At 42.2% G+C, this 22,976-nt stretch overlaps 1 protein-coding gene across 1 annotated transcript in view; it reads left to right on the top strand.

Moving 5' to 3' along the window:
- The first annotated feature begins 1,544 nt into the window (after positions 1-1,544).
- LOC124253545 (mitogen-activated protein kinase kinase kinase 4-like) overlaps positions 1,545-22,976 on the top strand; it is a 51,975-nt gene continuing 30,543 nt past the window's right edge. The window contains 4 exon segments of the mRNA XM_046687348.1: positions 1,545-1,625; positions 16,964-18,339; positions 19,840-19,943; positions 22,221-22,550. Coding sequence (XP_046543304.1) covers positions 1,552-1,625; positions 16,964-18,339; positions 19,840-19,943; positions 22,221-22,550 — 1,884 coding nt within the window. The 5' untranslated portion in view covers positions 1,545-1,551.

Genomic DNA, 22,976 nt, shown 5'->3' with positions numbered 1-22,976 from the left:
TTTTTCTCTTCCATAATCTCCTTGCTGCGTCTTTCTTGTTTGGTTTCTTACCATTGTTTAACCATTACATGTTAAGCTCGTCAATACAACCTTGACGCAGATGATAGTCCCGGGGGATGTGGATGTATGCACACCTTGTGAGTCGCTCTGATATTCTGAGAAGTATTTTCGCACACTGAAGTACAGAAAGGGATGCCTTATTGTACATGTATATGGAAAGAGTGTCATGGGAACACTTGACATAAAACACTGCTTCTTTCACTTTTCCTCAGAAATAGTATGGACCGGTAAGTAAATACACAATGTGGAACACAATATCATTTTGCGTGTCATCGTTAGCATCAAAGAAGAACAGATTTGAAACAGCTCCTCGCTAAAAGTTCGATTCACTGGTTCTGTATGCAAATTCTCTTTTCATAAGCTACAAGCAGGAGTTGGGACCGATGAGAGAAATGTCAAACCCTTGTATTCTGAAAAACAGGAAAGTAACATGCCAGAAAACATTAAACTAGGGGTGTGTAACATAGTGTTACATTTTGATGCAAGAGGTAAACTAATATGCACCTCTAAAAACATGCAATATCATTAATTACTTTTTAAAATATATTGTTAAGATATATATTACTGTAGTTCCGGGAATATTCAAACTTTATCCAAACGAACAAACTGATAAAACATTCTTCTATCATAAACAAATAAAATCAGAGGTTCCTAGGTATAGATTTCTCTTAAGAATGGTGCTAAAATGGTGATTAGGTTATATATAGGTTTACATAATGTTCCCGGTTCCAATTTATATCGCCCGACCCTAACATCCGACCCAATTCTACTGTTCTATAATATTTTGGCACAAGAGAATAAGAATGAAAGTCAACTGCTCAGAATGCTTCTGTGACAAGCTTTGAAGCTGTTGCATTCTCGATAGTAAATAGGTAAAACCTTACACAAAAAAGGGTTTTGGATATGAAGAGAAACATATTCATAGAAAATAACTTCCGCTCCAACAACCCTAAAAGTTATGAAATGAATAGCCGAGTAATAAAAAACATGAAGCTTTTTTAACAAGAAAGTATCACTTATTTTACAAAATATTTATGCAACACGGATTGAAATACGCGATCAAATATTGTTTTGAAACACATTTTCTAAACTGTAGGGGTAAAGTGGGCCACCCTGGCTCAAAACAACGGCATACGTCTAAAACTAACATTAAGGCATCGGTTACTTCTAATACACACTTTATTTCATCTAGCGTCATTGCATTTATATACTGCTAAAAGAGGAGGAAGTCATATTTACTAAAATTACACGTATATATTTTTATTTGTGATGCATTCGTTTTATATCTTACTCCTTTTTAATACTAGATCTACTACAAAAGTGATTGATAGCTAGTTAATGCATGTTGACGTGCATGCTTCTGTCTGACATCTTTTTAAAATTCGCGGGATTCCAGCTTCTTTGGGGTCAAAGTTCATCCCAGGCACCTGCAGCTTGTCTCGCGCAGCGACCTCGAGAGAAGGTGTGATACCACGATATTTGCATTCCAACATGGCGGACGACGAAGACGATGCGAAGTACTCTCGGTCACCTCGCGAAGACTACGACCCTTTGAAGGACGATCGGTGAGTGGCAGTTAATGCTACTGATTCTCGGAAGTTGTTTTTATGAGATGCGTACTCAATGGGAGCTGTAGCTGTTTGCAGTTCTGCAGAAATCGATCAATGCGGACAGACATCCTTCCTTAGCTTTTGTTGTGCGATATGTCCCCGATCGTCATGCAGACAGAAGCCCACATACCTGTTTACTTGTCAATAGTCATTAAGGCGTGGCTTTCAGAATTATATGACAATACATGCCATTGAATTGCATTAACACTTTGCTGAAATAGCCATGGATACGCATTTGCCTCTAAGCATCACTCGAAGTTCTATTGTTGGGGTCATGACAATTTAGTTGGATAATGACGTTTGTGACAGTGGGACCCTGCTGTAATAGTCTACACTTTCTTCCGCGTTCGTGACGGATTTTGTACGTATCCTAGCCTTTACCTCAGACTTGTACGCAATCATGTTTAACCTATCGGTGCTCTGTTTGTCACAAGAAGCGTGATGTTTAGTATATTGTTTACTTCTTAATGACATTTTTTTGTCATGTCATGTGCACAGGTAGTGCAATGAATGAATTAAAGGGACATGTAATAGATGATGTATATCGTTTCACTTTTAGTGATACCACTTTAACTCTTAAATTCATACAGCAGAACTTCGTATAACTTTATCAGCTGTTCATGAGTGAATGCATGCACTGTAAGCTATTCCACCAAATTTCATGGCCAAACAAGCATTTTTTGCATTTATGTTTTCCAAAAAATCCAAACAATCATAAGGATACTCTGACTGGGGCAGCGACAAACTCCTGATTTCCTGATAGGGTAAAGTAATGGCATGTGTCGAATTAGAATTTCATTGTTAGCTTACTATTGGCTGTAGGATTTTGTATGTTGATGATTAAATAGCAGTTTGTGAAGTAGTTTTGTTGGCACATATATATTTATAAGACTTTACTTCAACTTTTATGGAGTTGTTAAGGTGAACCAGGGAGACTATATAACGGGGAGTGGTCACTACTCGAAAAGCCCGTGACCAGTGTAGCCAATATGGCGGCAGCATAGTTTTTAAGATTGAGCCCGGTTTATTTTCAACAGCTGATTACATTCGCTGAGTGTTGTGACAACTAAAAACCTACATGTAGAAGATAAGTTACCTATTCTGACACTTCTGACATATCGCCGATCTGCCATTGAAATACTACAGGGCGTTGTTTGAGTGTTTCTACTAATTCTAGTTATTGTTCTAAAACATCTTTCACATACACCTTTAATTTTTATGAGGGGAATATACCATCAGGTGAAATGTGTTTGCAAGCAATGGTGATAGTTTTATAACTTAAATAAAATTGTTAGGGTGTATTTGAGGTGTGTGAAAAATATGACATATCGCCGAACTGTTCTGATCCGCCATTGATGCTTGTGATGCTTGAGTGTTATATAGTTCTCAAACTCCTTTCTTTCTTGTTGATCTTAGTATTTGACAAAACTGGAAAGGTGTTTACAACGCTTTGTTACAACTTTCTGTTTTTGAGGGGTGTGTGACAGTGTCAGTTAACATTTTGTCAATGCCCATGCCATTCCACACATGCAATAAGATATCTAAATTAATTACTAATGTAAACAATGTCTCAAAGTAGATTTAAAAAAAAAAGGACAGCTGATGTTAACACATGTGTTCTAGCGATAGTTTTGCGTTCTTTAACATGTTTGGGGAGGTATGGCCGTGGTGTATCATTTATTCTTTCATTCATTCACATATGTATTTCTTTCTTTTTTTCTTTTTCTTTATTTCTTTCAATCATTCATTCATTCATTGTAAAATTCCGACTGATACAATAAACTGGCTGAAAGTACTGTTAAACGCAGCCGAAGTTGCGCTGGGAACGAACCAAGTCACTGTGTGCGTTGGAGCATGACGAGGCACACGCTAATTAGTACAAATGGTAAAAAAAGCAAGCGAGTGACCTCTCCCTGTTGTAGATTATCCCTGGGTGAACACTGGCATACAGATGCAGCACAAATTTACGGAAAGGGTTTTCATGTTAATATCTGAATTAATACAGAAGATATTGAAGTCAAATATGAAGTAATTAACTGCATTTATATGCATGCCTGTTGGATATCAAACACAAGAGAGCTACAGTTTTGATAAATCAAATTTATTATCCCCCGTCGCGCGTTTAGCGCGTAGCGGGGGATATAGTATTAGGCTCCGTCCGTCCATGCGTCTGTACGAATTGGAATATCTTAAGAACCGTTCACTAAATTGTTTTCATATTTGGTACCTAGTTTCATCACAGTATAAGAAAGGTCCAACTCAGGTTTGGTGACCTTGACCTTCATTTCAAGGTCACAAGGGGACTTTAACATTTTACCTGCATGTTAAGCTATATCAAGAACCGTTCACTGGTTTTTCTTCATATTCAATACCAAGCTTTATCTAGGTAAGGCGCAGAGCCCAGTCGATTTTGGTGGCCTTCACTGAATTTTCAAGGTCACAGAGACACTTTGAAGATTTCAGCATGTTAAATTGCATGTTAAGATAGTCAGCAAGATATCGCAAAAAAATATTCACTGGATTTTCTTCATATTTGACACCAAGCTTCATCTAGAAAGGCGCAGGGCCCAGTCGATTATGGTGACCTTCACTTAATTTTCAAGGTCACAGAGACACTTTGAAGATTTCAGCATGTGAAATTGCATGTTAAGATAGTCAGCAAGATATCGCAAAAAATATTCACTGGATTTTCTTCATATTTGACACCAAGCTTTATCTAGGGAAGGCCTGGGGCCCAGTCAATTTTAGTGACCTTCATATAATTTTTAGGGTAACGACGACACTTTGAAGATTTCAGCATGTTAACCTGAATTGTCAGCAAGATATTTTAAGAACGGTTCACTGGATTTTCTTCATAGACTTTTAAGACTTCTCTTGAATGTTTTTCAATAAGCAATTTCTTTAGTACTAGTTTTGCATACTTCATACACTATGACATTCATGTCAAGGTCAAAGTCAGTCCTGAAAATATGTGTGTGTTTGAACAACTAAAGAGCCAGATATCAAGAGAGGTTGATTAGTCATATTTTTGTTGACATTTAACTTCATCTTAAACTTTCATTACTTTATAAGTTTGATTTGATAATTTGCGGCATTATGTCACCTTAGTGACAATGTTTGCTTTGAGTTGCACTTGCCTTGGTTGTCATCCCATCTAAACCAGGTAGAGGGTTTAATGTACACGAAGTAGGTGCACGCTTTGCTCAGAAACTTAGAGTGAGTGAGTTAAGTGTTACGCCGCACTCAGCAATATTCCAGCTATATGGCGGCGGTCTGTAAATAATTGAGTCTCGACCAGACAATCCAGTGATCAACAGCATGAGCATCGATCTGCACAATTGGGAACAGATGACATTTGTCAACCATGTCAGCGAGCCTGACCAACCAATCCCGTTAGTTGCCTCTTACGACAAGCATGGGTTACTGAAGATTAGTATTCTAACCCGGAACTTCATGTGTTCAGAAACTTAGATTTTGTAATAGTGCTTAACTATGTTGGATGGGCAGATATGGCTCTGTGACTTCCTTGATTGTGTCTTTCTTACCCAGGAGCATGCATTATTGCTCTTAATGCCGATATCTTCCTTGTATAGCCCAGCTGCCATCATGGTCTCAAAGCTGGAATATTTTCTGAATGCCAAGTTCAGAATATGTGTGACTATTCATTTCATGGGAATACATGATAGAAATCAAGTAAAAGAATGCATGTTAGTATTTATAGTCAAGAGAAAGCTTTAATTCGTATCTCCGACTGAGACATATATTTTGCATTGCAATCTTGACAATGAGCTGTTTGATGTTACAATCATGATAATAGGGATGAAGGGTTTGTAAATACGTGTTACAGGGCTTGCTTCATTATCTGAAGGCGCGACTGCTTTATTTTTGCTTTGATGCACACTTTTTATTCATTTCATGTTTCATTAGATGCAAGTAAAGGATGTAAATCATACTGATGTGAGACACTGTGTACAGTAACGAGGTTGCCATGGCTACAATAATCTTGTCAGCATTTTGCAAATTTAGTTTTGCCACTGCGGTAGCCAAGTGTGATACTGTTGTATTCGTGCTTGAATTCAGTATGTATTTGCAGGGGTAATAATTATGAAATTTTGGCAGTCTAAGTAAACTTAGGTTCAGTATTATTCGTTACACTGCTTATGCTGAGTCTAACAAAGCCAAATACTGAAGTAGAAGATTGCGTCAGCTAACCTTTTCAATCAGGACACAACTTACCAAATCACGAAAGTTGACATTCGCACATACCTTTTGAACTTTTACCTTGAAAAAGTTTGTACCTGAACGATTCCGAATGCTATTTTCTGTACGATCACTTCCGAGTGATGCACTTGGAGCACGCCACAACAGTGAGTAAACAGTCGCTGAAAATAGCATTTTTGTCAATATTCAAGGATGTCAGCTTGCGGACATATTAGCTAATGGAAGCCATGTCATCAGAAAGCCCTAAGTGTATATACTGCAGGTGAGAGATCAGTGTCAGCGACCGGGGAATTTTGTAAGTCCCGCCAAACCCTAAACAGTAGCCATTGTCTGATTGGTTAAATCCGTTCGGTCGTATCGCATTTGATTGGGCGGTCATAGGTCGCTCAAAGGTTATCTGACGCGACCTCCTGCTAGGGTTTGTTAGCAGTGTAACAAATAATTCTGAGCCTAAATTTACTTAGACTGGAAATTTTGGAATAATGTTTCCTGATAACTACTCAGGTTATTTTCACCCAGTTTAAGTACTCAGTACATTTCATGTAGTTGCTCAAGAACTGCAATATGCATCAATTTGTGAAACATTAAGGTCTATTGGGCGCAGTGAGTGAGCTGGCTAAGGCGCCAGGCTGGTGATCCAGCGAGGTTGAGGTGTCGGGATCGAGCACACCTGTGAACGGGTGTGAAAACCTTGGACTCAACTTTGTGTGCAGACTCTTTCAGTGTTGTCACAACCCCTAGTGTACAGTACACAACCCTGTGCACTTAAAAGAACCCACGAATCCGTTGGTATATGACCAGATGGTGGCCACATGAATACGTGCAAACACCTAGTTGCGGGTACAGCAACGTGCAGTGAACTTGGACAAAGTACTGTGACAATGTGTCCCAGTCCACCAAGCTGTGAATGGGTACCTCGTTAGGATGAGAAAGCCACAATAACTCGGTGCGCCTAGTGGCTGCAAGAGTTGCATACTCCCTAGTATACACTATGTGGCGAATATGATATGTATCATGAATATTGGGTAACGAATACGAATAATTATTCACGAATACAATATTGTAGTTAAGTGATTGATGTACAATATGGAACACCCATGTTGACAGTTTTGATTTGACACACCGATAACCAGTGATCTCATCACACTCAAATTTGGCATGTAATAGTTATAGTCGACAGTACCACGTGCGACCTTCGCAAACTAACATGACTTGCGCTTCTGCAAAGCTAGTACATATTCCATCCTTGCAACTCTGACTTTCTGAAAGAACACAAGGGTTCAAGTAAAACATGCTCCCTTAAAAAAATCGTAAATATTTGTTAATATTCGGTTCTGGTGACCACGAATAACGAATTGAATTCATGAAGGGCTACGGTTCGATTCACCGACTATGCGAGTGAATCGTTACAGCCTTACTCCCCAAGGAGTTGAGATTGATGACACGGTGTGCCGTTGAGATTGCCATCCAGTGATCGAGGGAAAAAATACCAGCGCCTTTAGCAAGCACTAGTTGCCTGGATATGTGCGCTATATAAATATAGTGAATAATAATAATAATAATAATAATAATAATAATAATAATAAAATAAATATTGTCATACTCCCTATATACAGTTGCCCCCGCAACGGATATGGACTCACGTGCGCGCGTCCGTATAACATTTGTCTTTCCGATAAGAACTCTAAAACCGTTCACTATTTCTTCACCAAACTTGGCATATTGGTCTGTTGGTGTACTGGTGCCTTTTGGTAGTTTTGGAATTCTGAATAAAATACTTTTGGGTTTCCGTGGACTCAAGTTTTGACTTAGCCTGAATTGGTGGTAGTACACTTTTCCGGAGCTGAACTCTAAAACCGTTTACTATTTCTTCAACAAACTTGGCACATAGATAGATCTGGTGGTGTACTGGTGCCTTTTGGTAGTTTTGGAATTCTGAATAAAATATTTTTGGCTTTTCCGTGGCAACAAGTTTGACTTAGCCTGATATTGGTGGTAGTGCTCATTTTGGGAGCTGAACTCTAAAACCGTTCACTATTTCTTCACCAGACTTGGCACATAGATAGTTTTGGTGGTGTACTGGTGCCTTTTGGTAGTTTGACATACACTGAAATTAGTGATAGTGCTCCTTTCTGGAGCAGAACTTTAAAAACCTTTCAATACTCTCCTTCCACTTTTCTATATACACACACCTAAATATTTGACATAATCATAACTCATAGACATAATCATGAAGAGTATTTTGCCATTGCGGGGGATATTGATGACTTTGTCTTCTTGTTTCCTTATACTCTAAGAAATGACAGCTTAAGGAAACCTTTGTTCAACACACAGGGAAAAGAAGGCTAGCCATAGTCTCTGTACCTGGTTTAACTAACATAGGTCAAGTAGATTACAAGTGGAAAGTAACAGTTGGGGTAAACAGGGCATTTGTGTTTTACATAACTGGCTTCCGTTGTTTTGTGTTACTGCAGGAAGAGAGTCTTTCTAAAAATATGATTACAGCTACAAGTGTATTAAATAGAAATGTTTTATAGGCTTAGAAATGCACTTGCTACTCTGCCACAGTGAAAGCAGCAGTTACTCAAGCATATGATTTATTGGGCACATTTTGCATGATGTAGTTCACCACCAGTGGAAATTGATTCACTCTTCTTGTGTTTCTTCTTCAGATGGCACAGCCAAAGAATTATTTTTCTCACAAAACATGTTAAAGTGGAAGGATTTCTAACTTGGGGGACTGGTGTAAACCTTAAATCACAGGTTTTCAGGTTGTAACTAGTCCTGATTGAACAGGATAATTCTGTTTCATAGTGATCGCCCTTGGGGTACATATATGCATTTTCTGCAACTGAAAATGTCATGTGACAGTTTTATCAATTTTTTAATAAAAAATTGTACAAAAAATAAAAAAGCCTTTTTATTTATTATAATTTATACGTCCCCCACCATGTGGAGTTACCTCCCTGACACGCATGCGCAGCCAACCAGGTAAGCACCTAAGCCAGTCATCATTCCTTCTGCTGTCACGCATTGTGTACACACGTGCTTGACTAGTGCTGACCAACGTAGATGCGTACTACGACTATGTCTGAGACTTCAACTACTGTATGTATGGTCTTTATTCGTTCTTTAGAACGCTCTGTTGACTTTGCAGTTGGTTATTTCTCATTTATATGTGACTTTTGTATTAAAATTTACGTTTAGAAGTTTGGCGTGCCACATGGTTGAAATATTGCTTTATTCAACAATTATTTCATGTCGCGTGTCGCATTCACGTATTTTTAATGTTTTATACGTGTATTTTACTTTTGTTTTGGCTGTTAGCTACATGCGTTGCGTGTTTGCTTTCAGGCGTTTACAGCGTGTATTGCCTGTGCATGCCGATATGCATGACAAGTGCTTCTGTTGCCTTGAAAAGGCTGGGCATACCCTGATGTGTGCGAACTTTGCCTCGGTTTCTCCCTCTGTGCCCAGAAGAGAAGGGCTGCCGATTTCCTCTTCTACAGAGAACTGAGGGAGGCGGGAGGGGACCCGACTGAGGAAACACCCCCCACAACGGCTTCGGGTCCGGACGCCTCGGCTACCCCGGAGAGGGAGGGTTCACACCCAGTCCCTCTCCCAGTGCTCGCACAGGGGCCGTTGAGTATTCCTGGTGTTCAAGTCCCTGCGCACCCTATCCCCTTGAGAGGCTCCAGTTCTGTCTGCGCAGCCTCCTGCTTCTTGGGACCGGGGTCCTGGCATGTGGTTGGTGGCCGGAGCGGAGAGCGTCTCGGGCTCTTCCTTCCCCTCGTCGTCTGTGGCTCGGCATTCCACCGGGGTAGGGGTTTGGGTCTTCTCTTCGAGAGGATCCGGATTCCGGCTCGGGGGCCGAATCCATGGATGTTGGGGAGGTTGAGGAGTCCGAGGGCGCTTTTGGCTTCTTGTCAGCTTTACAAGAGTTACGTCAGCGCATAGCGCTACTGCTACCCTAAGCCGCGGTGCCGACTAGCTGCTGCCATGACTCGTTTGAGTTCTGCCTGTCGGGTGAGGCGTTTGCTCCTCGGCAGCCTTCACAAACACGGCTCCGTGTTCTGCCCTCCCTGGTTCAGGATGTTGTGGACACGTTACTAGCTGGTTCCAGGCTCAGGTTCGATTTGCCTGAACTTGTGAAGCGGTATCAGCTGGGTGATGAGTCCCTCTTCCTGGTTCTGGTGGTGCACGAATGCGTGTTTACCTCAGGGGAGGCTCGGCTTCCTCGGGTGCAGCTCCGGCTGGCAAACATGGGCGGCTGGTTCCACTTTTTGCCCAGTCGGGCGCCCCTCTGTGGCGGGCATACCGTACCTACACGAGGAGGTTTACTGGAATGCCATGCAACAGATTCGGTCGTGGTCCATGGGGCGTACCTCTCCTCGATTCAGAGGTCGGCCCTGGAAGTGGAGGCGGGCACGGGTGGCGTTTCACCTAATGTTGTCCTCCTGCGTCAACTAACCGAGGTACAGGCCCAATTGACCAGGGACTCTTTACGGTCCGCTGCGCCAACGGTGATGTGCACCGTCATGGGGATGCGCAAGCTGTGGTTGTCCACCTCTCAATACTCGGCGGCAACCCAGCAGACCTTGCTGGCCCTTCCCTTTAGACTGGGTGCGACCTTGTTTCCGGGGGTTCAGCAGGGCATTCGGGAGGCTGCTGCTGCAGCTACTTCCTTCAAGGACACCAAAGTCTTGCTGGAACAACTCGCCCCCATGACAAGTTCTTCCTCCGGGGCGAAGCCTACGCCCGAGTCTGCCGGCTGGCTTCGGCCGCTGGGCAGGAGCAGGAGGAAGAGCCGTCCCGCCAAGGATAAGGGTAAGGAGCAGGCCTCTTCGTCTTGCTCCCAGCAGCCTTTTTGAGGTCGCGGGGGGGTCTGCCCTGACCTTCCGTTAAACGTGCAGGCTGTCTCCGTACTATTCACGTACTTATACCACATATCACAGTGAGAGGCCGCCTCTCTCTCTTTCTTCCGGAGTGGGAGAAGGCAACACACAACTCTTTGGTGCTGTCCACCGTACGTGTCGGCCATTGACCGCTATGGAAGCGAGGCCGCCAGAATTCTTCGGCATAAGGCGCACTCCCGTGCCGTCATGTCCGGTCAAGGCGGGTATCCTGCGCGATGAGGTTCAGGCTTTGCTGGACAAGTCCGCAATAGAGCGTATACCACCGGGTGAGGAACAGGCGTACTTCCTCGTTCCGAAGAAAGACGGCGGGTTCTGTCCCATTCTCAACCTCAAGGGGTTGAATCGCGATGTAAGAGGTTCCATCCTTCAAGATGGAGACACTTCGCTCGGTGATCTCCTCTGTTCAGCCCGGCGATTCGCTTACGTCGATCGATCTAAAGGATGCATATCTACATGTGCCTATTCATCCCTCATTCAAGCAGTACCTCCGGTTCTCTTACGACGGGATGTGTTATCAGTTCAGGGAGCTCCCTTCGGCATATCCACTGCCCCCAGGGTGTTCACCAAGCTCATGTTAGTGCCGGCTACTCTCGAGCGGTCGCAAGGAAGGCATTGTCACCCTTACCTAGACGACTGGTTGCTCCGTGCACTAACTCAGCCAGCGAGCCTATATTCTACTCACACAGTGATAGACATTCTAGTTCGACTGGGGTGGATCATAAACCTCAAGAAATCTGACCTGGTACCCACCCAGGACTTGTTTTTTTCTCGGGGCGCGGTTCACAACTCAACACGGTCTTGTGTCTCTGTCGCTCGACCGGATCACCAGAGTACGGGAGATGGTATCTTCGTTCCTTTCCAAGCCCCAGGCACTGGCGCAGACTTGGCTCCATCTGCTGGGTCATATTGCGGCGACTGTCTCTGTCGTGTGGCGGGCACGGTTGAGGATGCGCCCTATACAGCAAGTGTTGGCGAGTCTGTGGGCTCACTAAGAGGATCTGGAGAAGTCTCTCACAGTTTCCGGGTGGTTGTCTCCTCACCTTCAGTGGTGGACCGATGTCGGGAATCTCTCCAAGTGGGTCCCTTTGAAAATCCCGACGCCAGCTCTTACAGTTACAGTGTTCATGAAAGGTGTTTCAAAGTAACAGGACAGTGGGTCCTGTAAGTTTCAGGTATCTGTCTGACCCATTAAAAAATATACAGGACCCATAGAATATTATTAAGCACACATTTCAGATTTAACATTTCTTATAATTGGCATTAAATTATTAACAAATATAAGATTTACAAACAGCAAACAAGTGTCACATGTCACATATAACAACTTCGGTCAAGTCATTGTGAAATATACAGTCAGACACTGGGGCCGGCGGGTTGTAGACTTCTATCAGACCAGTCTGTTGGTGTCCGGATGTTGGTTCGAAGCCGAGGCTCGCCTTCACATCAACGTCTTAGAACTGAGAGCTGTGCCGTTGGTTTTCGAGCGCTTCCAGGAGCATGTTCAGGGCCAGGTGGTTCGTCTTCAGGTGGTTCGTCTTCAGTCTTCAGTTAGACAACCGTACATCCTGAAGCAAGGCGTCACGGTGTCCCTAGCGCTCCTTCGGGAGGCGTGGGAGTTTGTCCTCTGGTGCGACCAGTGCGACTGTCAGGTGATTCCTGTCTATCTCCCGGGGCCGGAGAACGTGCAAGCAAAAACGCTTGTTCCAGTTGTACGTGTCGTTCCAGGTGGATCTGTTTGCGTACAGCGGGACGAATCAGATACCCGTGTTCTGCTCTCGAATACCGGACCAGAGCGCGTTGGCTTTCGACGCCTTCCCGCTGGATTGGACGGGCAAGTTGCTGTGGGCGTTTCCACCACTACCACTCATTCCCCGGGTCGTCTCCCAGCTGTCCACCCAGCCAGCTCGGCTACTTGTGCTTCTGGCACCGCTTTGGCCGTCACAGAGCTGGTTTCCGGTTATTCTCAGGTTTCTGGCTCAGCCTCCTGTTCTATTACCTTTGCGACCGGACATTCTCACTCAGAACAGCGCGCCACACTCCAATCCAAGGATTCAGTGGGTGGCTTGGCCTCTGTCAGGTCTAGCTTCGAGGCACACGGAATTCCTGCAGCAGTTGCAGACACAATTCTGGCTTTGAGGCAGGATTCGACAAACGTTCAGTACGAGGATAGGTGGTCCTGCTATGTGCGCTGGTGTTCAGATAAGGGGATTGCAGATCAAAGTATATATCAAACGAACACAAGGGATCCGTACGGGTACCCATCTGTTCTGCTGTTACGGTGGTGGGAAGGCTGGGGCTCCTGCCAGCAAACAGACACTTTCTTGCTGGCTTGTGTCAGTTATTTGTGCTGCGTATCAGGCTAAGGGCAAGCCTCCCCCCGAGGGGTTGAAGGCTCACTCGGTCAGGGCAGTCGCCACTTCAAAAGCGTTTGCAGCGGCACTGCCCATCGAAGAGATTTGCTCTGCCACTATTTGGAGCCGGCCTAGCACTTTTATATGGCACTATCAGCTGTTCTGTTCTCTCCGGTGGACAGTGTCCTGCCACCCTGACCGAGTGAGTCTTGGTTATTTGGTTTTCTAGAGAAGCTGTGTTCAATTGTTCTTTAATTGACATATCAGCTGTTGATTCTTGCCAACTTTCAATCGCTCGGTTGAGATTTTCGGTTGTGAGTTGTGGTTTCCCCCTTACGGTGCTCTCTATAGAGTTTTCATTCAGTGGGCGGGGTGTGTTTAAACTCTATATCATGTGTTGTCATGCTTAACATGTTAAAGTCGGTCCTCAGTACGATTTCTCCTCCTCCCTAGCCTCCGGTCTTTGGGAGTCTTTGTTAATGCATATATGCACCCCAAGGACGATCTCTATGAAAAGAATTAGATAAACCTGTAGAGGTTTCCAATTCTTTGAAGAGAATCGTCCTTGGGGTAGGGCTCTCCTACAAATCTGTTCACTGATTTGTTCAGCAGAAGGAATGATGATACGGGCTTAGGTGCTTACCTGGTTGGCTGCGCATGCGTGTCAGGGAGGTAACTCCAAGTGGTGGGGTCCGTATAATAAATAAGTAGGCTTTTTTATTTGTTGTACAATTTTTTACAAAACCATTGATACAACTGTCACATGACAATTTCAGGTGCAGAAAATGCATATACTACCCCAAGAACGACTCTCTTCAAAGAATTGGAAACCTCTACAGGTTTATCTAAATTTGGTTACTGTGGTTATTTATTGTCAGTTTTATTCAGCACCAATTTGTTGCGAAATTGTAGCTGGAAAAATGGTCCAGAATTATAGATCTCAATTTGTTCTGATCCGTGAGGACCTGTGTCTGTGGGTTCCACCAAAGTTGTAAACTCCTCAACCCAGCATCACCTTGGGCTTTCTTCCTATACCAAACAAGGTCGGTGGGGTAGCTTAGTGGTTAAAGCTATCGCTCATCACACTTAAGATCTGGGTTCGATTCCCCACATGGGTACATTGTGTGAAGCCCATTTCTGGTGTCCCTCGCCGTGATGTTGCTGGAATATTGCTAAAAGCGGTGAAAAACCAAACTCAGTCAGTCAGTCAGTCAGTCCTATACCAAGCTGGTACAATGTCCTACAACAGAAATAGTTTTCAAAGCTTTCACTCAGTTATTCTATTTAACAGACATTTTTTTGTAAGTAACACAAAGTTCATTTCTCAATTACGGAAATCACTTGCAGTAAGTTAGTGTAGGGCTTCAGAGAATGTGTTATTCATATAGTGTTATTCAGGTTAATCATGTGTTAATCATGTGTTCAGCATTGCTGTGCTACATTTCACCAGCTTGTGGATGTCAATAAGTAGGTCACTTGGGTCGACTACTATTTTTTGGGATTGGAATAGAAATAGACTCAGGGAAATCCCAGGAATTGGAATAGTTTTCTTTACCTTTACACAGGGTGATGGTTAGACTGGTGGTAGAGCTGTTGCCTTGTCAGACTGAATTCCTGGCTTCAATACCCAAGATGTACAAAGGGTGAAGACTATTTTTGTATCTCCCTCTAAAGTTGCCAGAGGCCATTAGAACATTTAGAAGAACATTTAGAACTTGCACTGGTGCAACCTGAAATTTCAAAATGCAAACTCATTTTTATACCAACTTGCACTAGGTGCATATGAATAGTTAGCTATTAAAAGAACACAGACTTCAGCTGGGAAACAGAATGATGAGCAACTGGCCTGGAGCAGTGACTCTAACGACTACACAAACAGTGATTGAATGACAGTTACTGTTCATGTCATGAAATGTTTTGAATACGATAAAATGATCCCAGAATAATTTAGTTTTATGGTGTTCTGAATCATCAATACCAAAACTCAAGGGTTATGTGTAATTATTAAGGCTGTTACGATTCACTCTCAATATTTGGTGAATCGAACCGTAGCCCTTCATGAATTCAATTCGTTATTCGTGGTCACCAGAACCGAATATTTACTTTTTTTTAAGGGAGCATGTTTTACTTGAACCCTTGTGTACTCTTTAAAAGTGAGATATGCAGTAATGGAATATGTACTAGCCTTGCAGTAGCCCAAGTCATGTTTGTTTGCCAAGGCCGCACATGGTAACTGTCAATTATAACTATTACATATACCAAACTTGAGTGTCATGAGATGACTGGTTATTGCTGTGACAAATCAAAACTGTCAACATGGGCGTTCCATATTGTACATCAATCACTTAACTACAATATTGTATTCGTGAATAATTATTCGTAATCGGTACCCAATATTCATGATACGTATCATATTCGCCACATAGTGTATTCATTGCAGCCCTAGATATATTTAGCATCAAGTGCAACCTGTTTTGTCTGGTGCAACACGGTTATTACCTGAGGGTGCACCGGAATCAAGTAGGTTTAATTTCCTTAAATGGAGCTGGAATACCTAAAATATTGCTTGAATATTTGTCTAAGTTGTATAATATGTTAGCGTGGTGGTTAAGCTGTCCTCTTGCCAGAATGCAGGCCTCTTTTGATAACCAAGATGGGTTCAATGTGTGCAGACCATTTCTGCTGTGTCTTACTGCTACCCATGAAGATCCGGGTTAGAATTGATCTTCAGTAACCCATGCTTGTCGTAAGAGGCGACTAACGGGATCAGGTGGTTAGACTCACTAACTTTGTTGGCACATGTCATTGGATCCTGGGGCGTTGGAGTAGCCTAGTGGTTAAAGCGTTCGCTCGTCACGCCGAAGACCCGGGTTCGAATCCCCGGGTTCGAATCCCAACATGGGTACATTGTGTGAAGCTTATTTCTGGTGTCCCCCCGCCGTTATATTGCTGGAATATTGCTAAAAGCGGCGTAAAACCAAACTCACTCACTCACTCATTGGATCCCAATTGTGTACATCCATGCTCATGCAGTTGATCACTGGATTGTCTGGTCTAGACTCGATTATTTACAGATCGCTGCCATTTAATTTTAACTGGAATATTGCTAAGTATGGCGTAAAACTAAACTCACTCACTCACTCTGACTGTTGGAATATTGGTATAAGTGGCTCAAACACACTCACTCCTACACTGAACTCCGGTTAGGATTTGGAATTTTGGGTTAGACTTAATCTCTAGCTGGTGACCAAATGGACGGGGGATCAGGATTGGTGACTTGGTTGATGGCATGGATCTTTGCTCACCATATCGATCACTGGATTATCTGGTTCATATCTTTACAGGCTGTCATCATAGAGCTGGAATATTGCTGAGAGTGGTGTTAAACGAGATACAAACTATTACAAGCTGATGAATATTGCTAGTAAATCAATAATTCACTGCCAGTTCACAAACAATTAGTTACACTAATGATCTAGACATGATTATTTACAGGGTATGTCTTGATTATTTGCCGGCTTCACAAAGGCAAACTTCCATGTTTCATGATTAACTGGGCAGTGGGGTAGCCTAGTGGTTAAAGTGTTTGCTCATCACGCTGAAGGCCCGGGTTCGATTCCCCACATGGGTACAATGTGTGAAGCCATTTCCGGTGGCCCCCGCCGTGATATTGCTAGAATATTGCTAAAAGCAGTATAAAAGTAAATTGACTCACTCATGATTAACTACACTCATTTAACTACAGTCAAATGAGAAACAAACTCCGCAATGAACTATGCTATAACATCACATTTCTCTCCCACAGACAAAACTTTGCTCAAGCTGACGATGGAGAAGTCAGTCCTGGAGAACAGGACAGCAATTTTGAAAATGGGGCTTTTGACGACGATGATTACAGCACCCAAGGGGGCTTCCAATACAGCGTCACCCCTCCAGCACAACCGAGGATGAGGAAGCGAGCCAGCCGGAAGCTGTCAGGGAAGGGGAAGCAAGGCACAGACTCCTACAAGGAGTGGAAGGAGTATCTGGGCATGAAGAAGACCCAGCCCCAACCTCGGACACCGGTCACCATAATCAAGGAACAGTATGGGGATGATCCAGGCCTATGCAAACTCAGTGGTACAGATTCAGATGATAATCTGGACAGAGATAACCAACGAGAAAAGAAGGATAAGAGACGGAAAGAAAATCGGGATTCTAAGCGGTTGATGACCAAATCCCGTGGACACGAACGCTTCGTTAAAAGGCTTTCTGATGATTTTACTGAAAGCTCTGAAAATCAGCTCAATAAAAAGATTGTTTTACCTGTAAATATGCATGCAAATATCGATTTGAATAAATCTAATACCTTCTCCAGCCTCCAGATGTCAGTGAATCCGATTTCCATTATGCCAACTAATCGAATCCAGAGAGAAGCTGCAGTGCCAATTGAATGTCCGAAAGAGAGGTTCGACTTTTACAATATCTTCTCTACCTTGATTAATATGGGTTCGCAAAACAAGAAGGACAAAGACCGACAGTTAGCTAGCTGCTATAAGCGTCAGCTGAGCTCCGAACAAGAAATGTGGCAGAACAAGGTGAATGATGTTATTTGGATAGAACTGCATGCATGGTTTAGATTTTGTTCATTGGAGGAGGCTAAAGAACATCTGAATTTCGAAAGGGAAAAAGTGATGGGAGTTCTGGAGGAAATTATCAACTTCAAGATGGTGTGTCAGGATATGTCAGATGTTGATGATGACACTTTTCACGAACATGGAGATTCCAAGACATCTCCTGTGGACAAAATGTGTGGTCGTGTGTCGCCAGGTGTATCAGCTTCGTTTCAGTCGCTCAATCTCACGTCAGACATGGTGGATTGTCAGAGAGAGGCTCTCAGCTGTGTCAAGAAACTCTTAGATGACTTAGACACTTGTGAAAGTCTTTATCCAACCACAAAAGCGTTTGCCAAGGAAAATGAGTTGTATGCTAGTGAGCAGTTTAATCAGAGGGTGAAATCTCTATGTTTGTGGTTGAACATTACTCGGGATCTGTGCCACAAGATGAAGCTGTTAGGACGCGTGCTTGGTGTTCAGAACATTCACGGTCTAGACTGGCCGATGATTGACTATGAGAGTCCACGTGTGTCGGAGTCGGCGTGTGTGTCACAGAGACCCAGCATTCCTAACATACTGGAGACAGGTAAGCACTGGACCTTTGTCTTCAGGTGTATAGCTTGTAAATAGACCAGTGAATATCTTGAAGGATGTAGTATGGTCTGTTCATTAAGGCTGTGTATTGGCAAATAAACTGTATTGCAATATATTGCGATTCAGGTACCCGTATTGTGATACCTATTGCGATATATTGGGAACTTAAGTGTTTGACAGTGAGTGACACTAATTGAGCATGTCAATCCTACTTTCTACATTATAAGTCCCTAAAAATATATGTTATGGTTCTGATAACAGCAATCTCAAAATTGGGTTGCAAAGTCATGGATTCTATTTTGCAGTTTTGTCATTGAATAACAAATGAAAACATTTGTTGTGAATAAAAGTACGTGTAGATTTTAATTTAAACCATAAAGATAATCACAAAAACTTCTCAGAAAAAATATTGCAATACATATCGTTTAAAAGGCGTATTGATACCAGTATACCGGTAATACCATGCAGTCATACTGTTGATCAAATGCATGATTTATTGATGATTTTGTTTTGATCAGTTTCCATATAAAATTTGACTTGGTTGACTCGGTCATGTATGGGAAGTTCATGGTTTCATCAGGAGAAATATGAGTTGCCATGGTTATAGTCAGAAATGAAAACATGGAACATCAAAATATTTGTGGTTCTAGGCTAGGGGTATCTTAAGTTGAGTGTTGTATTAATGTACATGTGTCTGAATATCTGCCTCTGAGCTGGTCCTGATGTTAGCCTATGATTACAGTATGAAGCGTCTATGTACATAATTATCATTGGTGTCGGGTTTGTTATGATAATAATCATGAGAACGTATGCTATAAGTTGTATGCTTCTCTCGAGGGTAATACGGTCTGATGTACGCCTCTTTGTAGCAGTATCACCCGAGCCGGTAGGCGGGGAATGACACTGCTACAAAAAGGCGACATCAGACCGTATTACCCGAGGGAGAAGCGTACAACGTATTTATCTTACCGCCAAGTTAAATGTACAAAATACCATTTTATTTTATGTTAAAGATCGCTACCGACTATATGACATGCAAACAAAATGGCGTCTCTGTCTCGACTGGATTTTTAACATCAGTGAATCATATTCTGACAAGCATAAAACTGCTATAAAAATTGTTAATTATGTTTAAGCTGAGTGTGCAAACCACTCAATGTATAAAATAGCTTAAATAAAGTAGTGAAAGTCGGTAAAATAAATCTGTACAAAGTGAACACAAAAACAGCTGATCGAACGGTTTTCGAACTCCGGTCACGGCATACGTCATATTATGACATCATAAGATTGTTAGCGCTTCAGCTTCTTGGCGGAGAGCTTGGCGGTTACCGTGACAACGGGTAATATTTTTTCCAGTTGTCACCCTGGAGGGTGACACGGAAACTTGTTAAACCGTCATTGACCAATGAAATTAAAGTATTTTACATGAAGGTAAGATATGGGTAATGTACATGATTTACAGTGCTCTGTGATGAAGACGATTTGTTTCCAGTTCCGTCGGACTCCGATGCTGATGATGAGGCAGAGGATGCTGCTGGAGGAGACAAGCAGTTTCTCAGCCCCACAGACGATTGCAAGAAGGTCAAGTTTGTCGGGGTCAGTAGGAAGCCCAGCTCAGTTTGTGCCATAATCTTTTGAGTTTGTTATTTGGTGTTATTTACATGATTTATATTTGGGACTTATTTATGAATTGTGAACATTATTCACAACTCGTTTTGCAAGAACAAATTGTCATCATTTATGAGGGACGGTGGGGTAGCCTAGTGGTTAAGGCGTTCGCTTGTCATGCTGAAGACCCGGGTTTGATTTCCCACATGGGCACAATATGTGAAGCCCATTTCTGGTGTCTCTGGCAGTGATATTGCTGGAATATTGCTTAGAGCAACGTTAACCCCATTAAAGGTAAATGTAATTAACTCATTCACTCACTCACTCACTCATCATTCATGAAATTTGTAATATGATATCTTTCATGATCTATTTATCTGTTAACCCCATTAAAGGTGTATTTAGATGTTTATGTAATTTTGTACCAGAGCCTATTGCATGTGAAATTGCTCATGAATATCTTATTATACTTTCTTGCATAAGCTTGCACTTGCTTGCATAGGTTATTCCATATAATCGTAGTCTCTACCAGTAGAGACTACGATTGCAATCTCTACTAGTAGGATCGGAGATTCTACCAGTAGAGACTCCGATCGCAATCTCTACTGGTAGAGACTCCGATCACAATCTCTACTGGTAGAATCGGAGATTCTACCAGATCGCAGTCTCTACCCTGACATATATATATGAATATTTATGGATTCCTAAATATTGTCATTGTTTATGACGTTGTATCTATGCATATATTTTAGATAATGAATACTTCCTGCTGTTAAAGGTCACATGCAACATAAAACACAACTTTGCAGATTCTGATACCTTTCGGTATGGACTTACCGAAACAAATCGTCAAAAATGCAAATTCAACTTATAAAGTTGAAAAATAACGCGAGAAATCGGAGTTCAAACGTTAAACTAATTTTCCCCAGACTTTTCGGGGGAAAACGGGTTTCAACAGCTGGGCTGCGCTTATAGCACGTGCGCAGTGAAGTAGGTTTGCGCAGCTTGGAAGTGGTTGTCAGGTGAATACTTGGTGAAGGCTTTGGTGTGAGCTATTTTTCTAATGTTTTGTTGATATGTAACAGGCGCGAGCTTTTGATATGTTATGACAGTAAATTAACTGTTTATATAATTTCATTTGTCTATTTCACCACACGTTCTTCTTACCGAGTCACTTTCTCAGTTCGATACTTAAAAGCAATGTCATTATTTAGCGTTGACAGAATTTCCAACTGTGATATAGATATGTCGTTGTCACAGACAAAACTCAATGTCTTGTTTTATTGACACCTGTGTGTCTGCCTGCCTGTCTGCTAATGACAATATTCAATACACAGCTGCTTTCACTGACCACATGCAATTTGAACTTAACACCAATCAGGCTATACACCATAAACAAAATGCATTGATTTATGGCCCGAGTTCGGTCTCTGTCACATTATGTAATTACACAGACAGGCAGGTGTGATACTTGAACACTTGACATGTTATGATGTCTGTTGATTGCAAAATGTTATACACAAAAAATGAACATGTTTTTACAAAACCCAACATCTCTATATATACACACACAATGAGCTGTGAGGGCATCTGCAAATGAACCAGCCGTTACACTTGAGTGCACACCCACCCGCTCTGACTGGGTTCGGTATCCCGGCTGCTTCGTTTCGAGGGAGGTAAACCCAAGTACAAAATATTGCACTTTTGATTTGCGATTATACGCTTATTATTTTGTTTATTTGTTTTTTCATAATCAGCAATGCATATTATATGTCATGAAGAAGTGATAATTGTGTTTTAATTATGTGTTTAATTTTTTGGTTGCATGTGACCTTTAAATGTGTAAACATTATAGCAGCAATGTTCAACACGGTCAAGATCTATATTTGTCAGGCTGAATTTTGTGCAATAAATCTATTGAAAGTCGAAAGAGGTCAGGTGCATCACAGTCATATGCTATGTTGACCGAGTGACCACAGCTTAATTGGTGTACATACAAATACATACATTCTAATTATATGAATGAAGATCTGGTGGGTTAGAATTGATCTGCAGCAACCCATGATTGTCTTAAGAGGCTACTAATGGGATTGGGTGGTCAGGCTTGCTGACTTGTTTGACACATGTCATTGCATTGCAGGGTTTTATACAGGGAATTTTCTGGAGTTCAAGCTGAACATGTTGAAGTAAATAAAGAATTCCAGATATTTATAGTATACTGATTCCTGCAAGTCTGTTTGCTAGATTTATCTGCTCTTACTTCAGGTCTACGATGGCGATGAGAAGTCTTCGAGACCCGAGAGCCCCTGTATCAATGAAAACACCCTCCCACCCTTGGGTACATCCACCCCTATGAAGAGGGGAAACATTGGCTCCTTTGCCACGTCAATATCTCGAGAGTCGAGTGAAGTGAGTCTGGAGGAGTTGAACAAGACCTCCGTCTACCGGCACTTTGTGGACAAGTCGCTCAAGAAGATGGGGATGCAGAAGTTGGTTATTCGACTTAGGGATGGGCTGGACCGGTCTCTGCAGCGGGCTCGTGAAGCCCTCGAGAAGCCCAAACCGACCACATCTGAGGGAGGCGAGAAAGACAAGGTACGGCTACTTCATGACATAATGTACTCATTAGGGCTGATTGTTGGACACCATGTTGGAAAACTGTTTTACGTGGAGAGGTATTAAGGCAAAATTAACAGGGATAAAATTCTTCTGTAAATCTGCTGACTTTGTTAACATGGTTATGTCAAGATTCTCTTTCCTGATATGGAATATTAAAATATTTTCATGAATAAGGTAGCCCAGATGCCCCCCTAACTATCAGTGATTTTAAGAAATACATTTTGATTATTGAATTCAATGTTGTGATCAATAATAGGACCAAATCTTTATTCTGCTGCTGTTGACAACTTTCAACACAAATTTCAGAAATGAAATAATGTAAATATTGGTATTTCAAAAGCTAATCTTATCACTTGTTGTAATAGAGCAGTGTTGTTCTTATTATGTTTTTTATCTAGTCAA

This window comes from Haliotis rubra, unplaced genomic scaffold (genome assembly GCF_003918875.1).
Source record: "Haliotis rubra isolate DU_JTF1 unplaced genomic scaffold, ASM391887v1 Scf544, whole genome shotgun sequence".
Taxonomy (NCBI): Eukaryota; Metazoa; Mollusca; class Gastropoda; order Lepetellida; family Haliotidae; genus Haliotis; species Haliotis rubra.
Note: the sequence above shows the minus strand (reverse complement) of the source record. Positions and strands in the feature narration are given on the sequence as shown.